Raw genomic sequence first — 26,134 nt, 5'->3', positions numbered from 1 at the left:
ATTTTCTGCCGCCCAGACATGACGTCCAACACCACCCTCCAAAACTAAAAAACGCGCCTACTTGCTTTCCTGACCACTTGTTATTACCCAAGCACTCACCACTCCGCATGCTCACCCGCTCTCCACCAAAAGCTCCGAGCCAAGCAACTAGAGCACCTGAGGTAACATCAGTCCCGCCCCTCCTCGGCTTACACGAGGTGACATCGCTGCGGTAAGTGGCCAACGCATCTCGTAGTGTTTCTCCAAAATCCAATCAAAAGCTACGGGACTGGTTTGAGGGAGACAATTCATGTTGTTTTACTAGAAACCGATCGTGGTTTTGAGTAATCCCAACTACTATTGACTCCACCCCACTACCCTTCCACTTGACAACTCGCCGATCGTGCCGTGAGTGCTTCTCGCCTTGAACACATATCTATTTACAAGAAGAGAATTAAGGTCTACTACTAAGATTTTGTCGTCCCCGTAGGACCTTTTTTTCAAATGCAGAAGATTATCACATCCTGTTTCGTTCAGGATGCCTTGTCATTCAGACCCGTGTCCCACCCGAAAGCGCCCTATGTGCCCCATATCCACCTTGTTCATGCATGTTATAAAAGGAGTGTGGCTGGGTATACTTTATATCCGTAATGCTGTCGTAGCCTCGAGTTGGTCGTTAAAGACATTGCTGTTGTGAAGTGTAAATCGTCAATCATTATAAAAATTCCTCCGTGCGAGACTGCCAAACAGAGCCGCCGGAATCATTGGTTGTTGAATGTAGACAAATGTCCGAGTGAGGACGAAATCATATTTTTTGAATGAAATCATCAAAAAAAATATCAACCTGTTTTCAAAGTTGAAACGTTTAGAGCAGCGCAACGGCACCAAAGAGACCGGCCAGGAAGGCAGCGGCAGGAGGGCCGTTCTGGGGGTTGGCGGCGCCGCTCGAAACAACGACTGGGGCGGTCGATACAGCAACGGTGGTGGCAGGGATCGTCACAACGGAGGTGGCGGGAACAACCACGGTGCTGGGTTCCTGTACAACTGTCTGGTGAACTGTACCGGAGACAGTAACGTAGACCCAGGACTTCTGAGTGACGACCTCATTGCTTCCAACAGTAACGGGGATAGTGACCTCGACATTCTTAGTCTTGGTGACGGGAATGACCTCAGTGATTGTGTGGACGGCAGTAACGTAGATCTTCTTGGTTCCCGTGCTGGTAACCCAGATGGTCTCGCCATGCTCGACGGTCTTGTAGGTGGTCTCGGGCTTGGTAATGGTCTCATAAACCTCAGTCTCCACGTGCTTCGTGGTCTTGAGAGTGGTGTAGACATCAACAGTGGTCTGGACCTTCTGGACAATGGTGCTCGTGGTGGTGTGCACAATAACCTCAGTGTGGCCATCGACAACCTTGGTCTCCGTCACAGGGCAGACAGTCGTCAAGGTAGTGTACTCGACATCCTTCTCCGTCTTGGTAACGTCGGGGAGCTTCTGGGTCTCGTAAACCTTGGTGGGCACCTTTGTGACAACAACCTCGGTTTCAGTGACTGTAGTGGTCCAAGTCTTTCCTCCCTGGGTGATGGTTTTGGTCTGTTTTAAAGCGTCAGATGGGATTTGGGCAACCCTGCTTTCGGGGCTAACCTACGTGGGGAATAAATTTGGTGTAAGTGATCAGCTCCTTGTCTGTCTCCGTCACGACCTCAGTGGGGCCAGGAACGGTCTCGTAGACCTTAGTCGGCACCTTTGTGACAATGACTTCGGTTTCAGTGACAGTAGTGGTCCAGGTCTTTCCATCACCGGTGATTGTCTTCGTCTGTTTCAGAGCGTTAGAAGGTATTTGAGTAACCTTGGGTCCTGGGGTCAACTTACGTGAGGGATGTACTTGGTGTAAGTGGTCAACACCTTGTCTGTCTCCGTCACGACCGCAGTAGGGCCGGGAATGGTTTCGTAAACCTTGGTCTTCACCTTCTCGGTAATGGTCGAAAGCTCAGTGACCGTAGTCACATATGTGTGTCCCTCTCCCGTGATGGTTTTAGTCTACTCTTCTTGTTAGCCTAAGGTTGTGGAGCTTGAACATCGAATAGCCTCACGATAGGGCACCAGCTTGTGTATGTGGTGTATTCGACATCAGTCTCCGTGACATAATCAGTTGGTCCAGGAACCGTCTCATAAATAATGGTCGGAACCTTGGTTGTGACAGTGCTGATAGTCGTCTCCGTCACATACTCGGTCTTACCCGGAAGGTAGTGCGTCTTGGTCTAAATACTATTAGCCACGAGGCCCATTCGAATCATCAAAATCGACATACAATCGGGCACAAGGTGGTGTAAGTTGTGATAATTTCAGTGGTAATGGTCTTCGTCTTGTGCTTGCCCTTATCGTGATCCCAATCAGTGGCAAGGGCGGTGGCAGCCAAGGCCAGTAGAGCAGTGGTGAACTTCATGGTTATGGATGACGAGGATGAATGTCGACAGCAACCAGCGAGAGATACTGCTTGTCACTCAGAGTTGATGGAAGCGAGGGTTGTGAGCGAGAGTCTCTGAAGTAACCTTAACGAACGAGTTACTTGATGGAACAACGGGTGGTCGGGTAAGAGATGGAAAGAGGCTGGTAAAAGCTTCAAAACGATAGAGAACTCAAATGGAAATGTTCGAAGAAAGCCGGACGGCTGGTATGCTTATATCTTGAGGCCGAGTAGGCGGCCATACCGCCAAGCCTGACTGCTTGCAGACGAATAGAGATGACGAGAAGAACTATGGAGGCCGGAATGACATCTTCTGGCTGACCAACAGTTCTCGATGATCTCCACCTCGACTTGCATTAGCCTGGTCTATGTGACCAGTGTACAGACCAGGGCCTGACCCATGAAAGAGATCATGGGAGGGTGGAGCGACCAGGAAAGCGGATGCCAAGTCTGTGATACGAGAAAAGGCGATCTTGGGATGGGGAAGCAGCAGCTAGGGGAAGTCTAGAGCTTCCTGTGGCTGGAGACCAGCTTCAATGTAGGAATGACATGATGCACCCACGGCGTGGAGATACAAACGAGTCAACCTCGGCCGAATGGTGACATGGTAAAGTTAGCCAGCACGTTGAACATAAATTATACGCCATCCGGTGTGCGTAGCGCGACTGCAATCAAGAGAGGAGGTTGGACGACAACGCGGACGAGGCTCGACAAGGTTCAGCACGACCCGTGTCAGATTTGCAGTCAGAGTGGTAGCTTAGGATGACAGCAGCGAATGAGGAAGAGCTAGGTAGCTCTCTACAACCGATGGTATTGCAGTCTGCAAAAGCAGCAAACAGACCAACTGGATCCCTGTCAATGATGCCTTCTAGGCACTGAGGTGGACGCGATGCACAACTGTGCAGGCCTGATGGATAGGCAACCAGTGGCCGGACATCGCCGGCTCTGACAATGACGGCACACAACAATGTGGTTAATATATTTTGAACCTCTTGTGTGGTGAGCTTTCTGGGGCCCGCTGGTGACCAGGTGAACTCACTGCAGCCTGCGAGAAGGGGGCGATGCAGCTGTACAAGGCCTTTTTGCCTATGCCGTCTGACTAGATGGTCGAAGAAACGGATAAGGCACTACTGCAGGCTGAGGGTGACGACATTTGTAGGGCCAGTATTCTCTTCACTATCGTGTCTCAGCCGCAAGTACCAAAGATGAATAGTCTTTCACTATAGAGCCTGCATCTTTGTCTTTGAATTGGGTTTGGAATTCAAAAAGACACGACTCATTCGTGTTCTTCATAAGCTTAAAGCAAGTATGTCATTTCCTCCTAGCCGCATAAAATTGATTTAAGTTGTGGGGAGGTTGTGTATGAGGCAGGTAGGAAGGAGCGAAGGCATACATTTTCCTGTTGTTTGATAGCGGAAGAGGCCTACTTGCTTGTGCGTAGAGGAGGGCTCGTGTCGAGGTCGTGGCACTTGGCCAAGTGTATGCAGCTCGCAGGACAGAGCCAATTGGGAAACAGACAATGCTGCAGTCTAAAATCCTTAGTGTACAGGAACGCGTCCACCCAGCGAGGTACAAAACTTGATTTGATGTGGTTGCCGTGGCCGTGGAAACCAGCCTGACTCCGGGCGAGCTCTAGCATCAAAGGAAAATTGAGAATGCAGTTGCACCTGCGCTTTCTTCTTACCGAGGCCCTTAACTATGGCTGGTAATGTCAGCTGGAGACGGTCCTATCAGCACACGCCTCAGAAGTAGCCAAGGTGTTCGCGGTGTGTTGCCCGATACTCCGAACGTGATCGTGGGTTGGTGATGAAAAGGTTGGCAAAGTTCAGAAGTACCGCCGTTGCCCGAGCATGACCAGCGATTGCCCAAGTGGCTCAATAATTCCCACGGGGCACCCCTGGTTCGCCCGGGCAAACCCCAGCCGCCGTGGAGTGATGTAGTGATTGCCAACATAAATAGCAGCATTTGCCGATGGCTCCGGGTGAAAAGCCCGGGGGGTAGCTAAGGCAAGGACCCAAGCAGCTGGCAATGCTGGAGGTGGGCACATAGGGCTCGATGGATGAATCACGCCATACTGCTTTAGGACTATGGGTCGTGTGTTGGTTGACGAGCTTAAGAAATTGATGATTCGACATGGTAAGATGGATTCATTGTAACCAACGCACGAGACGGTGGGGCAGCCAAGTTTTCAAGCCCTCGAAAGTTGTGCACATATGCTGCGGCTCGGTGGCAGCATGGCATGCTGATGGACAAGGTGAATTGCGTAGCCGAATTATTGACGAGTCAGAAAGCAGGAAAGGCTATGGGAGTCTGGCTATTACTTGTCTGCTCTTGTTGTAAGCATGATATTGTGCCTCTACTAAAAATTCCTCCGGGGGGCTTTCTCCTCGTTTCCTCAAGCTGGCCATCACTGGTAACTTCTACAAAACCTAAGTACCTCAGCTTGATATCTGAGCATGGCCGTATTGCGGACAAGACGCAATATTTTGCGTAGTGTTCCGTTTCACCAGCCCGAGGCACGCGGTAAAGCGACTGCTGTGCCACGCTGTTCGGCGGAGACGGTAGGCCAGGCCTGTTCATTGTTGAGATTCTCGAAAAAGAAGTGACAACAGCAGGAAGGGCGGGGCGGGGCGGCGTGGCAGGCTTCCAACGGGTGAGGCGTGAATGATGGCTGGCACAATGATGGCTTTGTCGGGTACGGCACAGATGCCCAGGCCAGGATCAGGAACTGGCTGCAGTTGAATATGCACAGTGCAAGGCCGGGCAAGGGACGAGGTTGAGCGATGTGGGCTATGGTGCCCAAGTCCGACGCAAGTCGGTGTGGTTGTTCTGGGAGGTGGAAGTGGGAGTTGGTGGTGAGATGGAGGTGTGGGGAGACGTGGGGAGACGTGGAATATTGGACCAAGACTGGGATAGTCTGGTGAGAAATGACGAACAGCTCTTGGAGGGAAATTCAGAACGAGCGAATCAGAGGGACGAGTTAGACAAGAATCAGGAAAGAACACAACATAGGAAGGAAAGAGCATGCATACTCCAGAGAAAATGGGAAGGATGGGCGGCCGGCAGGCCGGTACACCCTGTTGCCTGTTGCCCTTTGCCCTTTTGCCCTTTCGCCCTGTTGCCCTCACAACTATGCATTCACCACTTGGCTATTGCTCTTGTCGTCGTCCCATTTTCACGTAGGTACGGATACCCGAATATGCACTTGGCCCATCCCACATTCCTCAGCTTCCCCACAACTTTAGACAGGGTTTATTTCGGCCCCCAAGTCAACGGCAACCGTGGAAGGGTGAGACCTTTCTTGACTGCGTTTAGAAAAAAACAAAACATAAAAACGTCTAGACTCTGGGCATCTTTATGCAGCCACATGCAAACCGAACGAGATGTGCATTTTAAGCACCGCATAACGTCCTGGGCTGCATATCCGAATTGCTTATACGAGCATCTGGCATCGAGGTCAATTAAGAGAGGAAACCAACTATCCCCAAATATGATTAAGCATAAGAAACCGCGGGGCTTCTGGCGGGGAATTTGCATAACATTCGGATTCTGTATGGGTTACGGCGGTGGGAGCCTGCCTAGCGGGACTTGCGGCACCCAAAAGTTGCCCGTCTGCCACTTCAGATCGTGATGTCTTCCCCTCCCCCATTGCCCCTCCCGGCACATTGTGTTCCCTCAGGTACCGGCCGCTGCCCTAAACTCCAACCTCACTAGCGTTCCAACCTTTGATTCGCCGTAGTGGGTGCTCACCAGCCACGCCTAATGCTCTTACCCATCACGCCGTTTCCCGAACTGCTGCTCTGAGACTGACATCTGCCATGCGCCAGCCACACCTCGTGTTGCCCCATGGCGCCAATCTAGGCCTGTGCGCCCGTGCACCTACCTTACCTTAATCTAAGTCTGTGCGCTTACCTTGGGGCAAGTGGACCCAATCACACGACACGTACCTTTCTGTCATCTCTTGTTCCCTGCCCGCCTATCCATCACTTCCCTCTCGCTTGTCTGCTCACGCCGCTTCCTCTAGGATGGCATTTCATACTTGCCTTGCGTCATAATCAACACGCTTCCTATTAGCTTCCTCTTGGTTGCTTGGAAGCTTCAATAACGCGATTTGGAAAATCCCTCACCAAAGCTTCATCACATAAGCTGGCTGATAGCAGTCAGAACATGGCTAAGAAAGCACTAGAAAGGAGGTGACAAGCTTGACAAGGAAACAACAGAATCACACAACAGGCCTCATCCTCATTCTTATTTGCTTTTACGGCTAGATTTTCCTTACTTAAGGATTTATGCCCTCGAAACCCTTGCAGCAGCATCACCCGCTGAACCAACTATCGCCAACATCCAAGGTCTCATTCCAAGGTATTTTCCACATCTCGGCGTTCTTGACTGCTTGAACTTGCTCCATCTCCTTCTTTTCTTAATATAAAAAGACCTAGGTCTATTCTTAAGGTACTTAGAGAAAGTCTCTAGGAGGCCAACGTGCGAGTCCCGGGCGACTACATGTGGGTCTTCATCAACCTCGGCGGTCAACCGCTCCTAACCAGGGCCTATGACGCTACTCAGTGATTCAGTTGTTCTCCATTGTTCGACATTTGCCCCACTACTTGAATCTCTACTAGCTCCACAAATACTTCTGGCAGTCCAGCCGAGATACATTCGTTACACCAGAAAGCCTACCACCGTTGCCGAGAGACATGATGAGCTGATCGCCGCTACTTCACCCCGCTTTCACCGTACTATTTCTCCTTTCTCCGGTCGTTCCTGATTATCTTCGGCTACAGTACGTCTTGGCAGGAACATCGCCGATCCCGTCTTCGCATCGCTGTCCCTCCTTATTCAACCATGACATCCCTTCGTGGAGATCGGCTGGTGACGGACTGTGACGACCTAAACAGCCTTTCTCACGGTACGCTCGGAGGCGTGGCTCCGTACTTGTTGAGTCTCGCCATCAGTGGCTTGGCTTAGAAAGTCGTTGTCGCCGACGGTGGTGCTCAGCCTTCTTTCCAAATTCATCTTCTGATGAACCAATTTCAATGAGGAAACTGCACTTCTTAAAGAGATGGCCAACTAGCGTAGATGGTGTTAGGCTGTAATTGCAAATGCGGGATTGTATAACCTACGCGTGTCTGTAAACTGCTATTACATATACTTGTTATATCAGCCTCTGTCACTCTTCTTGCCGAGTAAAACGCGCTTCACCCGAAGACCTCTTTATGATGCCCTGAACTGGAGCTTCTCCCGTGGTAAAAACCAATTTTACACCTCTGATGAATATCTTATCATCCATAGTGAATCGCTCTTCTATACATGAGGCCCTCGTCGTCTGGAATGCTACAAGAAGTGAGATGGTGTGTTGAGACTGTCAAGGTCAGCACTCCCGCCCTTCTTTTCGTCTATGTGTTTTGTCCTCTTCCCCTTGTCTTCGAGATGTTCTCGATCAAGTGTAAAGCTTTTTATAAGAAGATATTACATGCGTCAAAGTAGGATCATCTTTATCAATATCTTTTTTTTTTTATATAAATATTGACAGGGTTCTCGGGCAAAAGCTTAGGTGAGTTAATTGGATGTCTTGGAGTACAGCGAAGATACATCAACTAGGTAGATTAAGCACGAACCCTAGCATACTCTTGTGCATATTGGTTTTCCTCATTGTTTATCTTAAAGAGGTTACTAGATCGCATTTGCCATCTTTGACGAACATAACAGGCATAACATAGCTAGCCGAGAATGCGTACTGATTCTTCGGGTCAAATACATCCCCTAAATGGCAGAGGCCAGCTGTATATGCCCAGGCGGTCCCTTCTCCTAACATCGTCTCATCGTGGCGTGTACCAAGCATAGACGTCCCATCGTCACAACTAGATTAAAGAAAGGGGGGGAAATAACGATAGCAAGCATAACCTGTACGGACTCATAGTGATATTTAGTGAGAATTGTAACGAATTGGGCATATAGGGTGTTTCGGTGATGGTGTATGATTTTTTTCCATCCAAATTCTCATCCAAATAAAGCGATCAACTTGATTTCAGTCAGTAGGGCTCCAGGGGGAAATTGCTAGACGTAACTGGGATGAGAGCCAGCAGCTTCATGCTCAAGGAGCTTTTTATAACTATGGCGCCAAGAACCTCCTTATAACATACAGATAATCACCAGAGCTATGGGAATTCCTTTCCAGAAGTCGAGTCACCTTTATCTTCCTCTTGTGCTTGAAAATCGCAGCGATTCATCAACAACGTAGTTGAATCAAAGCCACTTCCATCCCAGTTTGGATAGAAATCGGAAGTGGGGAAATCCTGCCAGGTAACTGTGTTCAGCATTGCGAAGTCTGAGGGCACTGCTACTTGGCTAAGATGATCCTGGGGTACAGAATCAGGCGCCCTGGTTGACTCCGACGTCCAAGCGGATAACGGTGACGCCCAGTCGAAGGTACCGTCTTGCGAAGAAGTACCGCTCTGTGTTGCCTTTCGTCTCTGGGCCTCGGTCTCCGCACTTGAATGCGCATTAGTGGACGCTCCGCTAAGTTTTGTTGCTGACCCAGATGCAGTGTAGATCAATGCTGAGTGCTGTTGCGTCGTTTGTACCATATCACACTCTGGCGTCTCAAGTAGATCAGACCGAGGTTTTGGTCGATTTGATGTAAGACTCAGAGACGGAACCCACATTGCTGTTCCCGGCGGCTTTTCTCCAGATGGATTTCTCCTCAATGAAAGCAGCCCATCTTTTTCTGGGCCTCTCCGCCGAGAGCTGGAAGAGGAACTCCAGAGGTCTTGTGGCCGCGACATTGGGCTCCTATCTGACTCCACAGAAGACGGGTATCCAGCTTGCATAGCAGCATTTCTCCAGCAATTCAGGTTCTCAAATAGATCTGGTGACTGTGTCGTACCAGCGCTTACCTTGACCGCAGTTAGGGATGGTGATGTTTGTCCAGATGCTAAGCTTTCAGACTCGGCGTTGCCTCGAGGAATGGAAAGCACTAAGGGGGGAGGCCGTGACGAGAGGTCCGCTACCGGTGTCCGTTCCCTCGCACCGGAGGGTAAGAGAGCGCCAATAGATAGTGCCCGTTGTATCATCTCACTACAAAGGTCCCTGCCGGCTCGGAAGTCGTCAATGGCACATATTTCGCCACGGTCAAGAGCCTGTCTTGCTCTGGCATCTAGAATTTCTTCCAGCAATATCTCTTTGATTTGTGAAGAAGAAATATCTTCGCAAACTAGACAATTATTAGAACTTTGGCGACCACGGTTCTTCGTTGATCTAACGGTTGGAGATTATGTCAAGAAAGGGGGAGACTCACAGGGTGACTGGAGGACAAATCTTGTCCCTGGAAACAGGATATGCCATACTCTTTTGAAACGGTCCAAGCTCTTTCTTAAAAATGCCTCGGAATTGTTCTTGGGTTTTGTTCTGCTAAATTCTTCTGGCTCGTCGCAAATTAGCTCCCATTGCTCTTCAGACATGAGTAGCTCGCGCCAAACGTGTCGAGTACCGCTTGATTGAGTTTCAGATCGATGTTTCCTGCCCAAATGTTGCCTGTTTATAGTGCTTAACTCGACCGTAATGCGCCATAGAAGATAGAGAGCTGGGCGTCGACTTACCTCAAGTCCGATAACGACCTGAATGAAGTCCGAGGCAGGCAAGACTTGAAAGGATGTGGGCATGTAAAGAAGTATGGACAAAGCCATGTTTTCTCACTTTCTTTCTTGACCTTTTGTTTTTTTATGGGGTAGCTGGGCTCTTCCGGATTATCATCATCATCCTCTCGATCCTGGTTATCCGTCTTTCTCTTTCTATTCTGAATTCCCCCATGTGGCAACGATTGTTTTGCAGCCAAGTTATCAGATGGTGAGAAGTAACGACTTGATGTGTTTCTCTGGGATGATTTGTCGTGAACAACACCATGTCCAATGTTGCGCAGTTCTTGGTTATCAGATATAAATACCTTGTCATTATTTTTGGCGTTCTCAGAACCACTTTGAGAAGTGCTTAAGCCGCTCTCCTCTTCGCGTGACTTTCGGTCCGCACTCCAGCATTTGCTCCATAGGTGATAACGCCATGGAATTTGCCATATGACTTCAGGGACCTCGCTGGTGTCACTGGCAATGTCTTGGACACTTAAAGTTTGGAGAATCGGATCGCACAAGGCGAGGATGCCGCCTTCTCCTGACCCCTCAAAGCATTTTAACCTGGGTTTGTCCTGTTGGAACAACGGACACCAGACACCAAACAGACTAAATTATCGAGAGATAAAGTTAGCATTAAGTTCAGCTTTTCTTGATTAGGTTGTGAAGGGATGCTTGCTCTAATGGCATGTCATGCTCAGTTAGGTCCTGGCGAGCCGCCGTCATATCGCTCCAGGAAATTACATCATTGCATGCTAGAATCCTTTTCTTTGCATCGTTCATCCGGATCTGTCTTCTCTCGTCCGAATTGGCGGTTGTGGCAACGAAAGCCACACTGCAATCATGCGGGCTGTTGATATATGATTGCAGCCGACTTAGCATTGATTCGCAATTGTTCTGTACGACCATATTAGAAAGTTGGCTATGTAGTGACCCCTATATATGTCACTGCCTTTTGGCCTTAGTATTCCAGGGTAGTCTCAGTATCGCATCCTTCACCAACTAGTAATCAATTACATGTCTGGCAGTTACTGGCCACAGAGATACGGGGTTTTCAGGCAGATAAAGATGGGAGGAGGTAGTCTAGGATATGCTCACAACCGATTGGGATGCCACGCTTCTATTTGAGCAGACAAGCATGTCTTCTTCTTCTTCTTCTTCTTCTTCTTCTTCTTCTTCTTCTTCTTCTTCTTCTTCTTCTTCTTCTTCTTCTTCTTCTTCTTCTTCTTCTTCTTCTTCTCAAGAAAGTCTCTGTAGAGAGCAATCTAGTTGACCAAAGTATTCTGTTCTGTATGGAGGCCTCAAATTTGAAGGTTATTGCATCCTCAACAAGGCTTGAATCGGAAAAAATGCTTTTGAAATTCAGCTGCGACGTTTACGAGGCCATAATGATATTGACGTCCTTCTTCCTTGTGCGGTAGGAATCGAGGTTTGAGTAATAAGCTAGGGAATGGAATGATTGATGGTTCTCGGAGGCGTTCCGAGGATATATTTATGAGGCTGAAAAGACTTGCCCGCAGTGGCGGCAATATTCTCTGATTGGGTCACTTACCGTAGTTCTATACCAAATCTGCGAAAAACTGCAGGATCTGCCTACTAAGGTCTTATGAGATTCTGCAATGTCCAACATTGTGGCGTTCACAAAAGCAACCCTAGCTGTCAAACCTGCGCAGAACCCCTGTTGCATCAATGCCAACACAACTCATTCAATGGTTCGGCGGGGTTGCGGGCGCGGGCAACAGGCCTACGATTCGTCCTTCTAGCGAGAATGAGTGTTCTTAAGTTCTACACTGAATTGCCCAAAGGAAAAATCTCCAATCTGCGGTATGACTTATGACAGCCATGAGTCCTCGACAAACTGCGGGGATTTTCTCTTATGCCAAGGAGAAATGCACTTTCTCCTGTGGTGCATTTCGGTTTCTAATGGCAGCTTGGTTTATCTTGCCTTTCCAAACCAGTAAGCCCCTCTATTCATCACTTCTCAGCTAGCTAAAGAAGTGAGATTGGCAGAGGCTGTGGACCCAACATGTCACATATCACATTACTTGCCGCCGCCTGAATCCCCGCAAGCGCGGGCCAGATGCAGTGTGCTTGTGGTAGGCCTTGCGAGTTCTTTGGGCAAACAGCCCACCCTGTCCTGGTTTACAATCATTAATCTGCATGTCAAACCTTGGACGTCTTTCAAAGGGCCTGAAAGTGGCGGTTTCCGTTACCCATGGCAAGCCTAGCATTCTAAAAGGGGACTGGCGGTCTGAATGTTTTGGTTGGCCAGACCTGGCAGAATCTAGAGGGATGAGATCTATGTAGGTAGGAGTCTCATGAAGCAAAAGGTTGAGCCGAGGAATCCATCCAGACTAAGAATACACGTCATGTCGGGGCGTGAAATACCGATCAGACTTGGGGCATATTACTTGCAGAGCAGGGATCAGCCTATCTTTCCGCAGCTGCGGGCATTTGGACCAACGGACACTTCAGTAGCCTGACTGGTCATTGCCCATCAATTTAAAAATTTGAGAATATGCCGCCTCGATTTCGGTGTATGGCTGTCCTCGGCTATCCGAATTAGCTCCCTGACGCCGTTGCGTTCGCATGCAATGAAGAATATCGTGGAGAGAAAAAGGCAAGCTGACATCTGCTTTCCTAGGATGATTTGGCTAGCTCGGCAATAGCCTATGTGATCAGACAGAATATGGAAGCCTCTTCAGGGTGAAATTCATAAGATTCTGGTGTCAGGATAGATGCCTTCATCGGGCATATCAAAGCTGCGTTTGAAGTGGAATCAGAATCCAGCAACGTTCTACCTGCACCACGTCTGCGAGAAGGTCTTGTCCACGCTCTACACGTGTCAATGCAAACTCATCAACAAGTAGAGTTAGTGTTAAAGCGGTCTCAGTGAGCAGTATCGCTCCAGTTTACCTCAGTAAGGAGCCAACCATTTCGTCTGGGGTCAGGGCAAAAAAAAGTGCCACTAAAAAGGAGACGACCAAAAATCAAGAACATACAACACCGGGTATTCGCTGGTCGTCACCGACCCAACTACTAATCCAACCCTCACTGGCTTATCTATGGGAGAGCGGACGGGATCCCGAGTTTTCCAGTGGGTATGGTCGTATGTGGTAGTGTTGAGCTTGATGAAGAGTATTATATTGCGAAACTTTCGGTCACAGTGACAGCTCAGCCCCAACAACGAGCAAAGCTAGCCTCAGTGCCAGCCTTAGCGCCGTCATTGTCCTTAACTTCTACACTTGAACCTGCTTCGATGAGTAGGTTTCGAACTTCTTGGTGCCCGTGCTGCCCAGCAACGTGAAGTGCCGTCCATCCATGAAACCCACGCTGGTTCAGTGAAGCCCCGTCACGAATCAGCTCAACAACAGCCTCGACATGCCCGTATCTTGCGGCGAGCATGAGAGGTGTCCATTCTTGTCGGCTCTGTACATCGATATCTGCGCCAGCATGGAACAAACTCCGTATACAAGTCTCACAGCCGCTGCGCGCTGCCACGTGAAGCGCCGTCTCTCCATACATGTCAACTTCGTTTACGGGTACCTTGAGTGACAGAAGTAATGACATGATCTCATGGAGGCCCTTTTTGGAAGCATTATGTATGTATGATCCTGTGTTCCATATGATGCCTCGCTTGGCCGTCATCTCTTCTGCGACGAGGTGAACAACGTGGCGGCGGCATAGAGTAGAGAAGGTACGGTTGGTCAAACGTAGGTTGAGGAAAGCGGGTTTGTCAAGATACTTCAGTGCCGTTAGAGTGAGCCATATCTTTTCTGATTAAGCTGAAGATTCAAATATACCTCTAAACACTCTGGAAAAGTTCCGGAGGAAAGCCGTCCAAAAGGAGAGACTCCATGACTTCTGCTTATAATCTGATTTCGGCAACTCATCCAGAAAACGTTGTTCGAAACCTAGTGTCTTATGCACAGTCAGATTTCAACAATTTGATACGCACCCAGGTGGCAGTTATATAAAAAAAGCCGGTCTTATTTGCTAGTGGGCATGGAAAAGCAGCTATCATTCCTGTCGCCCGAGTGGTATGTCGGACGCGATAGTCGGAAGCGTGATTAGTGATATGCTCCCGATCCGTAAAACTTTCGATATAAGGTCAATATCACCCAATCAAACATACTACTTTGCTCAATAAAGTTCTAACGGTACTGTTAATCTCGTTACCGGTTTGTTACACAGTGCATTTAGAACGTCGGGTGATACTAGCCCCTGGTGCATCCGAGTCGGTCGCACAGTCCGGTCAGCCCGGTGCCGAACCGGCACGTTAAGCTTCAAGCCTATATATATCCACAAGAAGCGTAGGTGTCTATCGCACTCCTCTTGCAGGGAGTTTAGGTCAAATTATCGTCAGTAGTGACTAAAAAGAGATGTGATGTCCGCACAGCGCAACGATATCCCCTGACTGCCTGGTTCAAAATCAGATGATGTAATGTGTGTCTCCCATGAATCGTTGACAACTAGAGCTGTGTGTATCATTGACACCTGTATCCGTGTACCAAAGTTACTATGAATGACAAAGACTTCTGAAAGACTTCGACCTCACTGAAACCTTGGCTGTTGATCGCAACGATCAAAACATCAATGACACCTCACCTGGTAGCTCAAGCTCCATATACGGGGATTCACTGGCGATTTGAAGTACGCAGAGCAAGCAGGCAGTCATATTTGCTTACCCTCACACTCGTCTGGGAGAGACTTAAGAGTGTACAGCAGCTACCGGCGGCAGGCTGCTACACTGCTTTTGATATCCTTCCTCATCAGTCACTACCAGAGTTCTAAAGAGGCGAAGGCTTCGTGAACGGTGTTTCTATCTTACGTGTTCATCTTGCTTATGCCTTCCAAAACAATCACAAATTATGCTAGAAAAGTGAGCCTTCAAGTCACGATACCGTACCTTTAGAAATCACTTCTTCTGCCACAGAACCGACGATAGCTAAGTGCTTTTGCTGTCTAGATGAAAGAAGATGGACACTCTTGAAAAGGTACCGTCTTGGATTAGAGACTGACAAGCCTTTACTGGCTAGATGACAAGATACAAAATCACTATAGTACTATCCGGCGAAAAGATGCTAAAGATCTAAGCTCAACCGAGTCCAACCTGTATGTGCTAGAGTTGCCCCTCATGTGGAAGTACAACACTCTTCTCCTTACTGTTTCACCAACACCACAAATACACACACGAGAACATCTCACCACTCACTTGACACACCGCCCAATCCATCCCCAAACATCCCTCCAGACCTTCTCCCACCATCGCTCGCTCGGCGGCACGATGCCCAAACCCCTCCTATCAAACAACCAGGCTCTCAACCGCTGAACATCCCACCAGTCTCTCTCACTCTCAACAACCCTCCCCAAAGCTCCATCATCGAATGCGATGCCCCTCCACAGCAGCACTCCAAGAACCTGCGCTGATTTCGCTTTCCTAACGATCTCTTCATTCTTCACCACCGTCCCGACTGCCTCCCAGAAGAGTGCTCTCAAATACTCCGCCTCCGGGTAATACTCAAACCTACTACTGCTTTCCGCCGCGTAGCCGTCGTCAACAGGGACATCTTCTCCGAGAACCTCTTCAAGGCCGTACAAGCCGACCCCGAAAGGCAACCACTCTGCCTCAGCCCAGTCAATAAGCCCGACCAAACCCCCAGCCTGAACTCCCTCGGTGCGAACCATGATATTGTCGGGCACGAGATCCCCATGAGTGATAACCCAAGGCAATCTCTCAATCCCCTCCAATTCCCCCGCCACTCTCCTCGCAACAGCTCTAAACTCTCTCGGCAGCCCCTCCACCATAATCTCCAACCTCCACCTCAAGCTCCCGCCGACTTTGCCCCTGACAACAGCCTCCCCGTCCCGTCTCCCTTTCCACGTCTCCGCAAACACTTTCGCCAGATCCCGCACAACCTCCATCCTCCTCTGCGCCACATCGAAGGCACCTACCTTCCTCAGATCCGTCAACGAAACACCGTCAACCCTCTCAATAGCATACCCACACAGCTCTCCCTTCCCGCCATCGGCCATCTCCAACCCTGTCAACATCCCCAGATCCTCGACTTCGGGAACAACACCGAGCGCAAGCAGAATCTTCCTCGCCTCCGCGCAGACGCCGACGTCAATACCATGCCGCCTAGGCCTAAATTGCACCAACCTCCAATCTTGGCAAGCTTCCCAGCTGCAGGTCTCATCAACACTTCCGGTACTGCGACTGCTCTTCCTCTCCACTTCGCATCCCGAATCCCGCCGTCGCGCGTCAGGGGGTCTGGCGAGGAGCAGGAGCGTGTAAGAACAGTATCCCTGAAAAGGCGCCGCGACGACTTCATGCCCGGGGAACCTTGTGACTGCGAATTCGTGCGCGCGGGCGATGGCGGAGCGACGCAGGCCGCATCGTAACAGAAACCCGCCGACTTTTTCGTCGTCCACGTCGGGTCTTGATGCTGATGGTATCGTCGTCTGAATCGACGTGTCGGGTTCATGGGCGTATACAATTGCCGTCGCCATCATGTTATGGTGGCCTATGTCCTAGACTGGGTTGACGCCTCATCATCTTCGTTTTTCGATCGCGTTTAGATTGAGATCGAAGAGGGGAGGGGGAAAGGAGGGGGCCGAATGTGAGTGACTTAATAAAGTCCCTCAACGTCGCACCTGCGCAGGAGCGAGATGGAGGGTGGCCGAAGGTTCACATGACAACCATCAGCACCAGCTCTACAGCGCACTCTGCAGCAGTTAGCTTTCCTCCGTTGGACGCGGGGGTACAATTGGAGAAAGAAGGGGGGCCGGATCGGGACGGGAGACATCCTACCCGACCACACCACCACCGACACAGGCGCCGCATGCCCCGCGCGGGGGCTGATGACTTGTCACCCGTTGTTGCCCACTTGGGAAATATCCCTATCGTTGTCGCTATGGGCGGTAAGTACGGTCAAAAGTTACACATGCATGCGCCACAAAGCATCTTGAGTTTGTAATGGTAAGCTTGTATTATTACCGGTGTCTGGAGCTAGAAAAGGGTTCAGTAGAATAAAGATGGTTAAGAAAAAAAAAAGTTCCAACCACTGACGAAGAAAAAAAAATCCATGTTAATGCCCATTTCCTTTACGCCGTGCCAGGGTATATATGTGATGCGGAACCCCAAGGGTGTACATGCATGCTTCTTTATTTTGGTGTAGCCGGTTGCTTTCCCATCGTACACTTCCAGCAGCCTCTTCCTGGAGGGCGACTTTGGCCGGTAGTGTAGCAAGTTAAAGTAGGCTCATCAACTCGGCTCGAGCCGGCCTTTTTGTATCCTTTCAGTCTCGGACGATGCGGCAGCAATTTGCAACCACCCAAGCTTGTGGGACGTCGAAATTATCAATCACGGAAATGGTATCGAAAATTTCTCCTTGACGCCCCGTGCCCACGTCCTCTCCTCCTCCTCCTCTTGACTCGGCTTTTTCCGGCGCCCGACTTTATACTTTTAGGCCGTTATTGATATTCGTTACACACGCGTCTACCGCGCAGATCTCGCACGCTGAACTGAGGAATTATTTGCGGCTCTTGCGGTCGAGCTCAACCTTGCTGTACCACGCAGCACCGAGCATGGTCATGAGCATTCCGGTGCCGTTGAAGAGGTGGATTTCGATGTTGTCGAAAGCAATAATGCCAAGGAGGACCGTAAGGCATTGCTTCAAGTTACCGCAGACGCTAATGGTCAGGGCACCGGCGACCTTGTTCGTTTGGAAAGAGGCAACATTCAGGGCGAAGGCGAGGACACCGTTGCCGGCGATGGCGACGAAAGTAGCGAAGCCCAGCTCGCCGTCGGAAACCATTTGCTGGAGCTTGGTCAGCTCGCCAGCGGCCATGGCACAGGCCAAGGACTGCATCGCCGCAAAAGGCGACATGCGCAGCAAAACTTCCATTGCGGGGAGCGCCAGGGGACCGGTCATAATGCGGTTGGTTGCCACAGTCTGTTGATGTGTTCTTCAGCGCCTCAGTTCATGCATTGAAAGTGGACTGTATATGGGATGAAGTTTCAGAGGGCGGAGTTGCCGGGCCCAATTGGAGCACCCAGTCCCTGCGTAACAAGGAAACTCAAAAAATCGGATGATAGGCGGGTGGTGAGAACCAAAATAACATACCTTAACCGCAGCAAGCATGACGCCCGCGAAAGTGAGTAGGAATCCAAGATCGGTAAAGGTATACTCGCCAACAGTGGTGAGGGCAGCACCGACCATGATGGGGGCGAGTGTCAGGTAGGTCATGTTCTCGTATGTGCGGCCGAAGATGACGCGATAAATGAGAACAGTAAAGACCGGGACCGTAGTCCGCAGCACTTGGTAGAAGGCTACCGACACCATGGCACTACGAAGTCGAGTTAGCATCATGCTTGTTTGAAATCTTGGCTCCGCTTCCGGAAGGGGCGGATCCAGCGAGCCTCCGCGAGGCGCCGCGCGGCAAGTGCCCAGGAAGGAAATTGGCTACTTACAGTGACAGGTTCGAAACGGCAATGTTGGTGGTAAAAAGCAGACTGAACGCGAGCAGGACGAGGTTCTCACGGCGTCCCAAGTGGGACATGGTGAAGTAGCCACCTTGAAGCAGACCATAGCATCCCAAGCTCGCGCACGTGGCGTGAATCGAGGTCAGAAGCCACGGGAAGGGGAACTGGAAAGATGTCAGTAATTGATTTTGCGAAGCTTTGTGATAGCATGCATCGTCGCATGTTTGCCTGCATTCACTCGCAGGAGCTGTGCCACGACGGATGTTGATTTGGGGAGGAAACCACGTACAAATCCGAGGACCAGCTTGTTGTAGAGGGTCAGGATCAAGCTAAAGAAGAAGTAGGCGCTCAACCAGGCAAACTTGACATTCGGTGAGATGGTGTATTCGACGGGGTTGTTGTTGCGGTTCTTGTCGGCGTCGGATTGCTGTTCACTAGCAGGGCCAGCGGCGGCCTCAAGATCATAACTCTCCTCGACACGCTTCTCGTCGCCGTTAAGGAGGCCGTGACCCTCCTCGCTCCGTCGAGCCTCAGTCTTGAAGCTGTTTTGTTCGGCCATTGCTCTGGAATTCTTTTTGATTTTCGGCTTTTCTGTAGTTGCTTGCAAAGGTCAAATAGTTGACCGTCTGTCGTTCGTCGGAAGATCGAAATGTTATTTTTGTTTTAGACTGTGTGTCTGCCCCGACGAGAAACGTTGCTGATAAGGGGCTGGGAATGGCTGACGACTGTCCAAGTTTCACGACGCAGATCGGTCCCGAGCGTGGGGGAGTTTGGGAAGGGTTGGGCGAATGTGCGTGCGTAAGTTGTCGAGTCTAAAAGTCGGACTAAAAAGCGACGAATGATGAAAAGATAGGATGCAGCGCGGAAACACGTGAAATGAGGTGGAAAGGAAAAAAAAAAGAGGTCGAAACAGCGAGGTAGAGAACGTGGAAAGGAATGAAGGTGGTTAGAAGGGGGTGAAGGAGTGAAAAGTAGAGCTGATTGAGGGCTGCAAATGCAGGTGGTGACAGGAGAGGAGGCGATGTGGAAGGGGCGTTTGTTCAGTGGGCCAGAACAAATGAACCCAAGACTTCGGATTGTAGGTGTTGCAAAGCAGTGGCTAAATCCGATGCACCAATGTTAATGTCGAAACCTGGCAGAGGGAAGAGCCTGGGAGCAGGGGGGTGGGCACAAATAAGAATTGGAAGGGAACGACAGGAACTGAATGGAAGGGAAACGTGTGGAGAGAAAGGGACTGGAGTGGGCAGAGAACGGCTCTGAGGATAAGGTGGGAATAAGTGGGATGAAGAGAGGAGACGGACGAGGATGCTGGCCACGGTCTGCTCGGTGGTGGAGAGGGGGGAGAAGGACAAGAAGAGGAACGAGAGGATGCCGAGATACTCAAACGGGCTTCTTTCTCGCTTCCGCGCTTGGCATCAATGACGTTTCGGCTGGCGGCATTACCTCTTGGTTTGTCTCCCTCTGATGCTACGGCTGTTGCTCTTCTTCAGCCAGTCTCACCCCATTTGTACTTTTTCTTTCCCTCCATCCAATTCTACTGACCACGAGGACAAATTTAATTGCACGTGTGTTCCCTTTTGGACCTGGTCTGTAGACTTTTTGGCCAGCTGAGGTAGGGGGTGCTATGTGGTGAATCAGAGCTACGAAAGCTTTTGCCTTCTGATCCGAATTGCCTTACTTCCAATGACTTAGGTGGAGAGGGAGGCTAAGTACCTGCAAAGATAGCAATAGACCAGCCACGGACTCAGAATGGTGAAAACCAAGCTCAAGGGACAGGCATGATTGCACCTTTACCTTTGGTTGGCCTACTCCAATCTGGATGCGTACTCATGTATCCGATTATCCGTCGTTGTGAGCTAGCTCTGCCACCCTCATTTGCGTACGTATCCAGGAAGGGATATCAATCTTCTTTGGAGGAAACCAATGCCAACAGCCTGCACTTTTTTTTACTCTTTAGTGTGTGTGTGATGTACATTGGCTACCCGCCCGTGATAGGTCGCCGCCCGTTTGGTTGTGCTCATTTGAGCGTGCACTTTACTTCAGGGAGGCCCGTAAGGTATCCGTAACTACCTTAATAACTCTCGTACGGTGAGTGACTTGACCGCGAGTCCCCCCCCCCCCGCGACTCTAATAGATAAGGATGTGCAGCGGCCTTGGATGCTGGAAAGCCCGGTGCCACTGCCATCATGTATCCTCATCATCTCAAGGCTGGTGCTGATGGTAATTGCCCCTCTGTCAGGTCTGGGACAGAGTGCTGCGGCAATCCAGTCGGTAGCAAGTGGACTGTTGGAGCAGTGGTAGCGGGTTCATGGAGGAGGGTTCATGGACTGGCCAGGCCCTGGTCTCCGCCTGAACTGAGCTTGTCTTGGGGGCCCCCTTGGCAGCCGCGTAAGCCTGGGCCTTGATTCATCCTGGTGCGACCGGCTGGCAGGGAGGGGCATGACTTGTAACGAAACGGGGGCAGGTTAATAAGGGAGAATGAGCTAGGGCGGCATTGGGAAAGTGGGAGATACTGGGGTCGACGTACACAATCGTTGATGAGAGAGCCGGGGTTGGAATGAATGACGATGAAGAAAAGGAAAAAGATGTACCCGCCCAGACTGGAGCGGATGGAGTTGATCGAGAGATTGGAATAGCTACAAAGCTGACGCTGACCGCCAACCCTGCGTGAAAGAAGTGTCTATCGTTGTATTATATAATACAGTACGTACCGATTCTGGAACACCTACTAGCACATAGTATCTACCTTACCATGTCACAATATACATAGACGTAGTGGACGTTCTCTCCGTGATTGCGCCGTTACCAGCAATACATCCTCTCCCAGTCTTGTACTGACTGGGCAGTGTACACAGGGACCAGCAATTTTCCTGGCGTAGGTGCGACTTACATAGTACATGACTCTAACTTTACATCAGGAACGTCAACGGCCGAATCATCAAGGCAGAGCCGACGGAACAGTGGGGGAGACCGGCCCAGCGCCAGGGGATGCGTAGGTAACAGAGTCATTTTCACTGGTTGATCTCATTTAAATGCGGCTCTAAGCATGGACCAGCATTGAAGAAGTAGACACCCAGGACAGCCGATATATCACCTGTGGATACCTTCAATGTGAGCGATGGATACTGACGCTGAGAACTCGTGGAACTGTACAAAATAATATGCTTCCCAACGGGCGGAAGCATGGCACCTTAGCTCGAGACTCGGTGAGTTTAGTTGACCAAAAAGTAAGGCGCCTCAAAGATGCGCATGCGCCTACTACTAGTATCGTATAGGGTGTGTGTGTCGCACGGGGATAGTATACTAATTGCAAACCCTTGACAGTGTGGTAAAAGTAACAGCCGAAGCCGCCGAAGAGGTTTTTTTTCGAGGGGCTTGGTTCCCTCCCTCCATCCCTTGGAGAGTCTTGGGAGGAGCGGAACTTGGGAGGAAGCAAGGAAGAAGGCAAAGAAAATAGGGGAGTGCCAAGGCCCGACAGGCGGGAAGTCACCAAGACATTGAATGCGACTGGCTCCAGCCAGTGCAGGGCGGAAATAACGACATGCAATGCAACTAAAAAGGCAAATGTCACTGGTAGAAAACCGACTGGAACATCTCCAGAGTGTAGTGCTGCTCCTGGTGCTGGTACTGCTGCGCCGTAGGAGTGGGAAGAGGTGCACAGGACAGTGGGTCTTTAGGCGGCGGAACCCTCACGATTTATCTGGAGGTGTCCGTTCCCCAAGTAGATTTGCACAACGAAACGCCTGTGGAGTTACTTATGCCGCTCCTAATTTACAGCCTACTCTTCTCGGTCTCCGTACCTACCCACTCCCACCAGATAGATGACGAGACATAGTCTTGAACTTTGTGCGGAGTGCAAAGAAGCAGAACTGCACCCCAGTTGCAATTGTTGTCTTCAGTCTCTGAGTAGGACAGCGTCACGTTGAACCAACTGTGTGCTTTTAGAACAGAGCCCGCCCTGCGTAAGCGGCGGCCAGTGACCGGCGCCAAGGGGGGAGGCCAACTATGGCTTGGCTCCGCTGGGTCTCCCATGGCTGCCAACAGCGGCCACACAACTCTGCGAGGCGCCAAAGGACACGCTGCAAACCACTGCTTTCTCTATTCCAAGCTCCCAAGCCGGCACAAGACGGCATTCCTGATATCTTGGGTTCACCACTTTTTGTCCACACTTGACCATTGGAAGGATGCCAATCCATGCCAGCAATTGCTTGTCCTCCCCAATCCATCCGAAGCACCGCGGAACGCTCGAGAACAGCACCCCTAAAACCCCCAATTCTAAGATCTTCAATTGGACCCAGTAGGCTATTTTTCATACGCGTTCTGTTATGGAAATATACCGTGTCAGCGCACCCTGAGACGCTTGTTTGCGTGTCCTCCTTGGGTACCCGAAAGGGTCGGCTAGTCATTGCACCCATATCAACGTCTTGCATCATATCAATCGCTAACCAGTGAAGGGCTAAGGCCATCCGGCCCCGCGTGTCGCCAGAGAGAGAGTGTTTGTGCGTGTGTGTGTGAAGTACATTGTAGGCCTCCTCTCCGCCGGTCCCGCCGTCCCGCGACGCCACGCTGCGCCGCCCGGGGGCCCCCTTTTTCCACTAGACCACCTTCTCTCACCTGCACCTACGTGGTAGACACACCACCACTTAGTACCTAACTTGCCTTCCAAACCCTGTTCCCCCTTCCTTGCTGCACCTGACAGACTACTATCTTGGCCTGCTGCTTTTCCAAGACAAAGTCGACTTCGTTCCTTTTTCGCCAGCTCACCCTCCCTTTATTCTGGGTAACTTTTTTTTTTTATCCATCTTGTCTGCTTCGTCCAATCCATGTATGGCTGAGTGAGCTTGCGCATCCGGCCCACACTAAGTCGAGCTTAGCTACTTCCCATTCTTCCGCACTTCTTCCCCAGACTCTACAGGAAAACCAATCCTCGTCAAATCACAAAGTGCGGCTCAATTGCACACTTACTAGTCAGCTGTGTCTCTCCATTCGTCTACACTTGGCCATATCTTACAAGGTACCTTCGCAACGTAAGGAAGTCCAAGACAGCCTAGGCGACATCGAGACAAGTCAAGACAGACAACGACCCAGTGTACAAGCCCGTGGTCAATAGGGAGCACCAGCACCACCACCACCACCACCAACGATTTTTCTGGGGGCGGATCCTCACAGACAAGTTCTTGGAAACACTCTCCTGGATATTGATTGGTATTGGCATCCGGCATTGGCGTATTATTTGACAGCAGTCCGCCAGCAGTTTCCCCATCGGCCAAGTTCTTGCCACATCTAGCTTCTCGGCTTCTTTTTATCTCCGTCTGGCCCCCCTTCATTCTTTCACGACGACATCTTTCGACTGAGTGCATCCACTTCATTTTCTGCTCTCTTTACAGTCCGCTCTTTTGGTTCGTTACACAATTTTGTAATACACAACTACACTCTCGTCAACACAGTCGACGTCGCTGCAGCAGCCGCTTCGACGCTCATCTACGACCTCTACCTGCCCGCACTTCGAGCACGCCCACTCCAAATCGCCCACCCTGGATCTCAAGCCAATCCGGCAGCTAAATGAAACCCGCTTCGGCCCCATGGTGATGGCACTGAAAGGCCGCAGACTTGTTCTGCTGGCCGCGTTCATCGTCGTCGTTTTTCTCCTCATATTTTCGCAGTCCACCGTTCCGGAAAGCTTGAACTGGGTAAGTTTCATTGTCGTTACTTCAGAGCTCCGTCCTTCCCTTGATCGCCGTAACATGTCTGCGACTGGCTTGGGTTTTTTGGAGGGTTTTTTTTTCTTTTCTTTCTCTCGTTGGAGGGAGGAATGTTCCCACGTGCCGAGTTGGGCTGAAACGCCAGCCGAACTCCTTCCTACCAACACCTGAGACATCAGCCGTGATTGACACTGACGCTCGCTTCTGTCCTAGCCCGACCTCTCGTCTTCTCTTCCCAACGTTGCCAGCAGCAAAGATTCTATTCCCTCGAGCAAAAAGGGCAAGGATGGCTCGCCGGGTATCGGCCGCTTCCACTTCCTCATCGCCGCCAGCGCTCCCAATTTGCAGTTCTGTCGCGCCCTGGTTTCGTCGACTGTGAATCGATTCGGCGCCCCCGTCATTGCAGGATGGAACGCCACCGGCGAAAACGATGCCGCTATTTCTCACTTGGCCAAGATCCGTGTCGTGACCAAGTACCTTGAGGATCTTGACGGGGCTGCTGACGATGATCTTTTCATGATGATCGACGGTTACGATGTCCTGCTGCAGTTTGGCCCCGATGTGCTGATTGAGCGCTACTTCAAGGCTGTGGAAATGGAGGACGAGCGCATTATTCAGCAACTCGGACCCGAGAAAGCCGCGAACCTCGCCGGCCCCTTAGGACGACACATTTTCTTCGGCGCTGACAAGATCTGCTGGCCGATAGATTGGCGCCGACCAGCATGCTGGGCCGTCCCGCCTGTGCCTAACATGGATGGCCGGGAGTTTGGCCCCGCGACGAACGGCGGAGATATGGCCTACAACCACCCAAGGTGGCTGAACAGCGGTACCATCATTGGTCCGGTTAAGGAGGTTCGTGCTATGTTCCGCGCCACGCTGGACCTCATCAATGAGGTTTACGACCCAGAGTACGAGTTCAGAGAGAGCGACCAGTTCTACATGAGCGATATCTGGGGCCTTCAAGAGCTTGAGCGCATTGACATGCAGAAGGAGGAGAACCCAGACGCCCCCGTCATGCGGCCCCCGGAAGACGGTTTCGTGCCGGAGCTGGAGCCTCAGTACAGTTACAACTTCCACATTGCGATGGACTACTGGAGTCTCATGTTCCAGACGTGGGCTGCGTACAATGAATGGGTTGATTGGCGCAAGTTCATTGGACCTCTCTACTCTTTCGAGGTCACTCAAAACGTGCGCCACAACTCTGATTTTGTGCCCTGGCACCTACACATGCAAGCGGATGGCATGAAGTCGCTGAAGCGCATATTCAACACTACTGGCGACGAGACCATGGGCTCAACGGTCAACGAATTGATCCGAAAGTCCGAGTTTGGTGCCAACATAGTCACAAAGCAGACGTTTCCGTTGCTTCACGTTACCGGTGAAAAGGGAGCGCTGGATGCCTTCTGGCCCCGCATGTGGTTCTTCCCTTATTCCCGTTCGTTGATCCGCTCTGCCATTATCTGGTTCAAGGGCGGTGAGGCCTACACGGATCAGCCCATTAACAACCGGATATGGTACCCCGCGCACCCGTACCCAAAGGAAATCCGGGAGACGGACGGAGGTGCTTTTTCAGATACCAGCAACGACAACAAGACCGCCTATTGGCTCGACTTCGAGAAGCTCTGCGCTGAGCACACCAGTATCCTCTTTGGAGAAGAGTAACTCTCTAGGATGGCGCTTGCCACCCTTTGTTTGGTTTAGCATATTTTGAGCGTCTTGGGTTAGAAGGTTTGGGAACCCACAGTGCAGATTCCACATGAATCGGGGGCATCAAAAGAGCAGCAGGAGAGATCTGTTGCAAACAGGACTAAGGAAGGTCCATAACACACAATGTCACGGCCAGCATTACATGTCTCATCACTCCATGTAAAAGATGTA

At 50.7% G+C, this 26,134-nt stretch overlaps 6 protein-coding genes across 6 annotated transcripts, besides 1 other annotated feature; 2 read left to right on the top strand and 4 right to left on the bottom strand.

The window, feature by feature from the left end:
- Positions 1-844: 844 nt before the first annotated feature.
- CTRU02_212696 (uncharacterized protein) lies at positions 845-2,423 on the bottom strand (the record flags this gene model as incomplete). Its single annotated transcript, XM_036723473.1, has 5 exons — positions 845-1,570; positions 1,626-1,793; positions 1,850-2,017; positions 2,071-2,238; positions 2,289-2,423. The coding sequence occupies 5 exons, from the start codon at positions 2,421-2,423 to the stop codon at positions 845-847; spliced, it is 1,365 nt and encodes a 454-aa protein (XP_036584749.1).
- A 10,708-nt stretch (positions 2,424-13,131) lies between these two features.
- Positions 13,132-13,236: a sequence feature (Protein overlapping with rRNA (CTRU02_212695, KAL0931742.1) was converted to a misc_feature.).
- A 4-nt stretch (positions 13,237-13,240) lies between these two features.
- On the bottom strand, positions 13,241-13,959 carry CTRU02_212694 (uncharacterized protein; the record flags this gene model as incomplete). The annotated part of the gene is made up of 2 exons (XM_036723475.1): positions 13,241-13,810; positions 13,870-13,959. 2 exons carry the CDS (start codon positions 13,957-13,959, stop codon positions 13,241-13,243), a joined length of 660 nt encoding a protein of 219 aa, XP_036584751.1.
- A 1,318-nt stretch (positions 13,960-15,277) lies between these two features.
- Positions 15,278-16,582, bottom strand: CTRU02_212692 (uncharacterized protein; the record flags this gene model as incomplete). Its single annotated transcript, XM_036723476.1, has 1 exon — positions 15,278-16,582. One exon carries the CDS (start codon positions 16,580-16,582, stop codon positions 15,278-15,280), a length of 1,305 nt encoding a protein of 434 aa, XP_036584752.1.
- Positions 15,459-16,471, top strand: CTRU02_212693 (uncharacterized protein; the record flags this gene model as incomplete). The annotated part of the gene is made up of 2 exons (XM_070205894.1): positions 15,459-15,580; positions 15,631-16,471. The coding sequence occupies 2 exons, from the start codon at positions 15,459-15,461 to the stop codon at positions 16,469-16,471; spliced, it is 963 nt and encodes a 320-aa protein (XP_070060287.1).
- A 1,019-nt stretch (positions 16,583-17,601) lies between the features above and the next one.
- CTRU02_212691 (putative drug metabolite transporter superfamily) lies at positions 17,602-19,113 on the bottom strand (the record flags this gene model as incomplete). Its single annotated transcript, XM_036723477.2, has 4 exons — positions 17,602-18,024; positions 18,196-18,418; positions 18,543-18,718; positions 18,844-19,113. The coding sequence occupies 4 exons, from the start codon at positions 19,111-19,113 to the stop codon at positions 17,602-17,604; spliced, it is 1,092 nt and encodes a 363-aa protein (XP_036584753.2).
- Positions 19,114-24,136: 5,023 nt separating this feature from the next.
- Positions 24,137-25,918, top strand: CTRU02_212690 (uncharacterized protein; the record flags this gene model as incomplete). The annotated part of the gene is made up of 2 exons (XM_036723478.1): positions 24,137-24,244; positions 24,470-25,918. 2 exons carry the CDS (start codon positions 24,137-24,139, stop codon positions 25,916-25,918), a joined length of 1,557 nt encoding a protein of 518 aa, XP_036584754.1.
- Positions 25,919-26,134: the final 216 nt, after the last annotated feature.

The sequence above is a fragment of the Colletotrichum truncatum genome, assembly GCF_014235925.2.
Source record: "Colletotrichum truncatum strain CMES1059 chromosome Unknown Contig_0009, whole genome shotgun sequence".
Lineage (NCBI taxonomy): Eukaryota > Fungi > Ascomycota > Sordariomycetes > Glomerellales > Glomerellaceae > Colletotrichum > Colletotrichum truncatum.
Note: the sequence above shows the minus strand (reverse complement) of the source record. Positions and strands in the feature narration are given on the sequence as shown.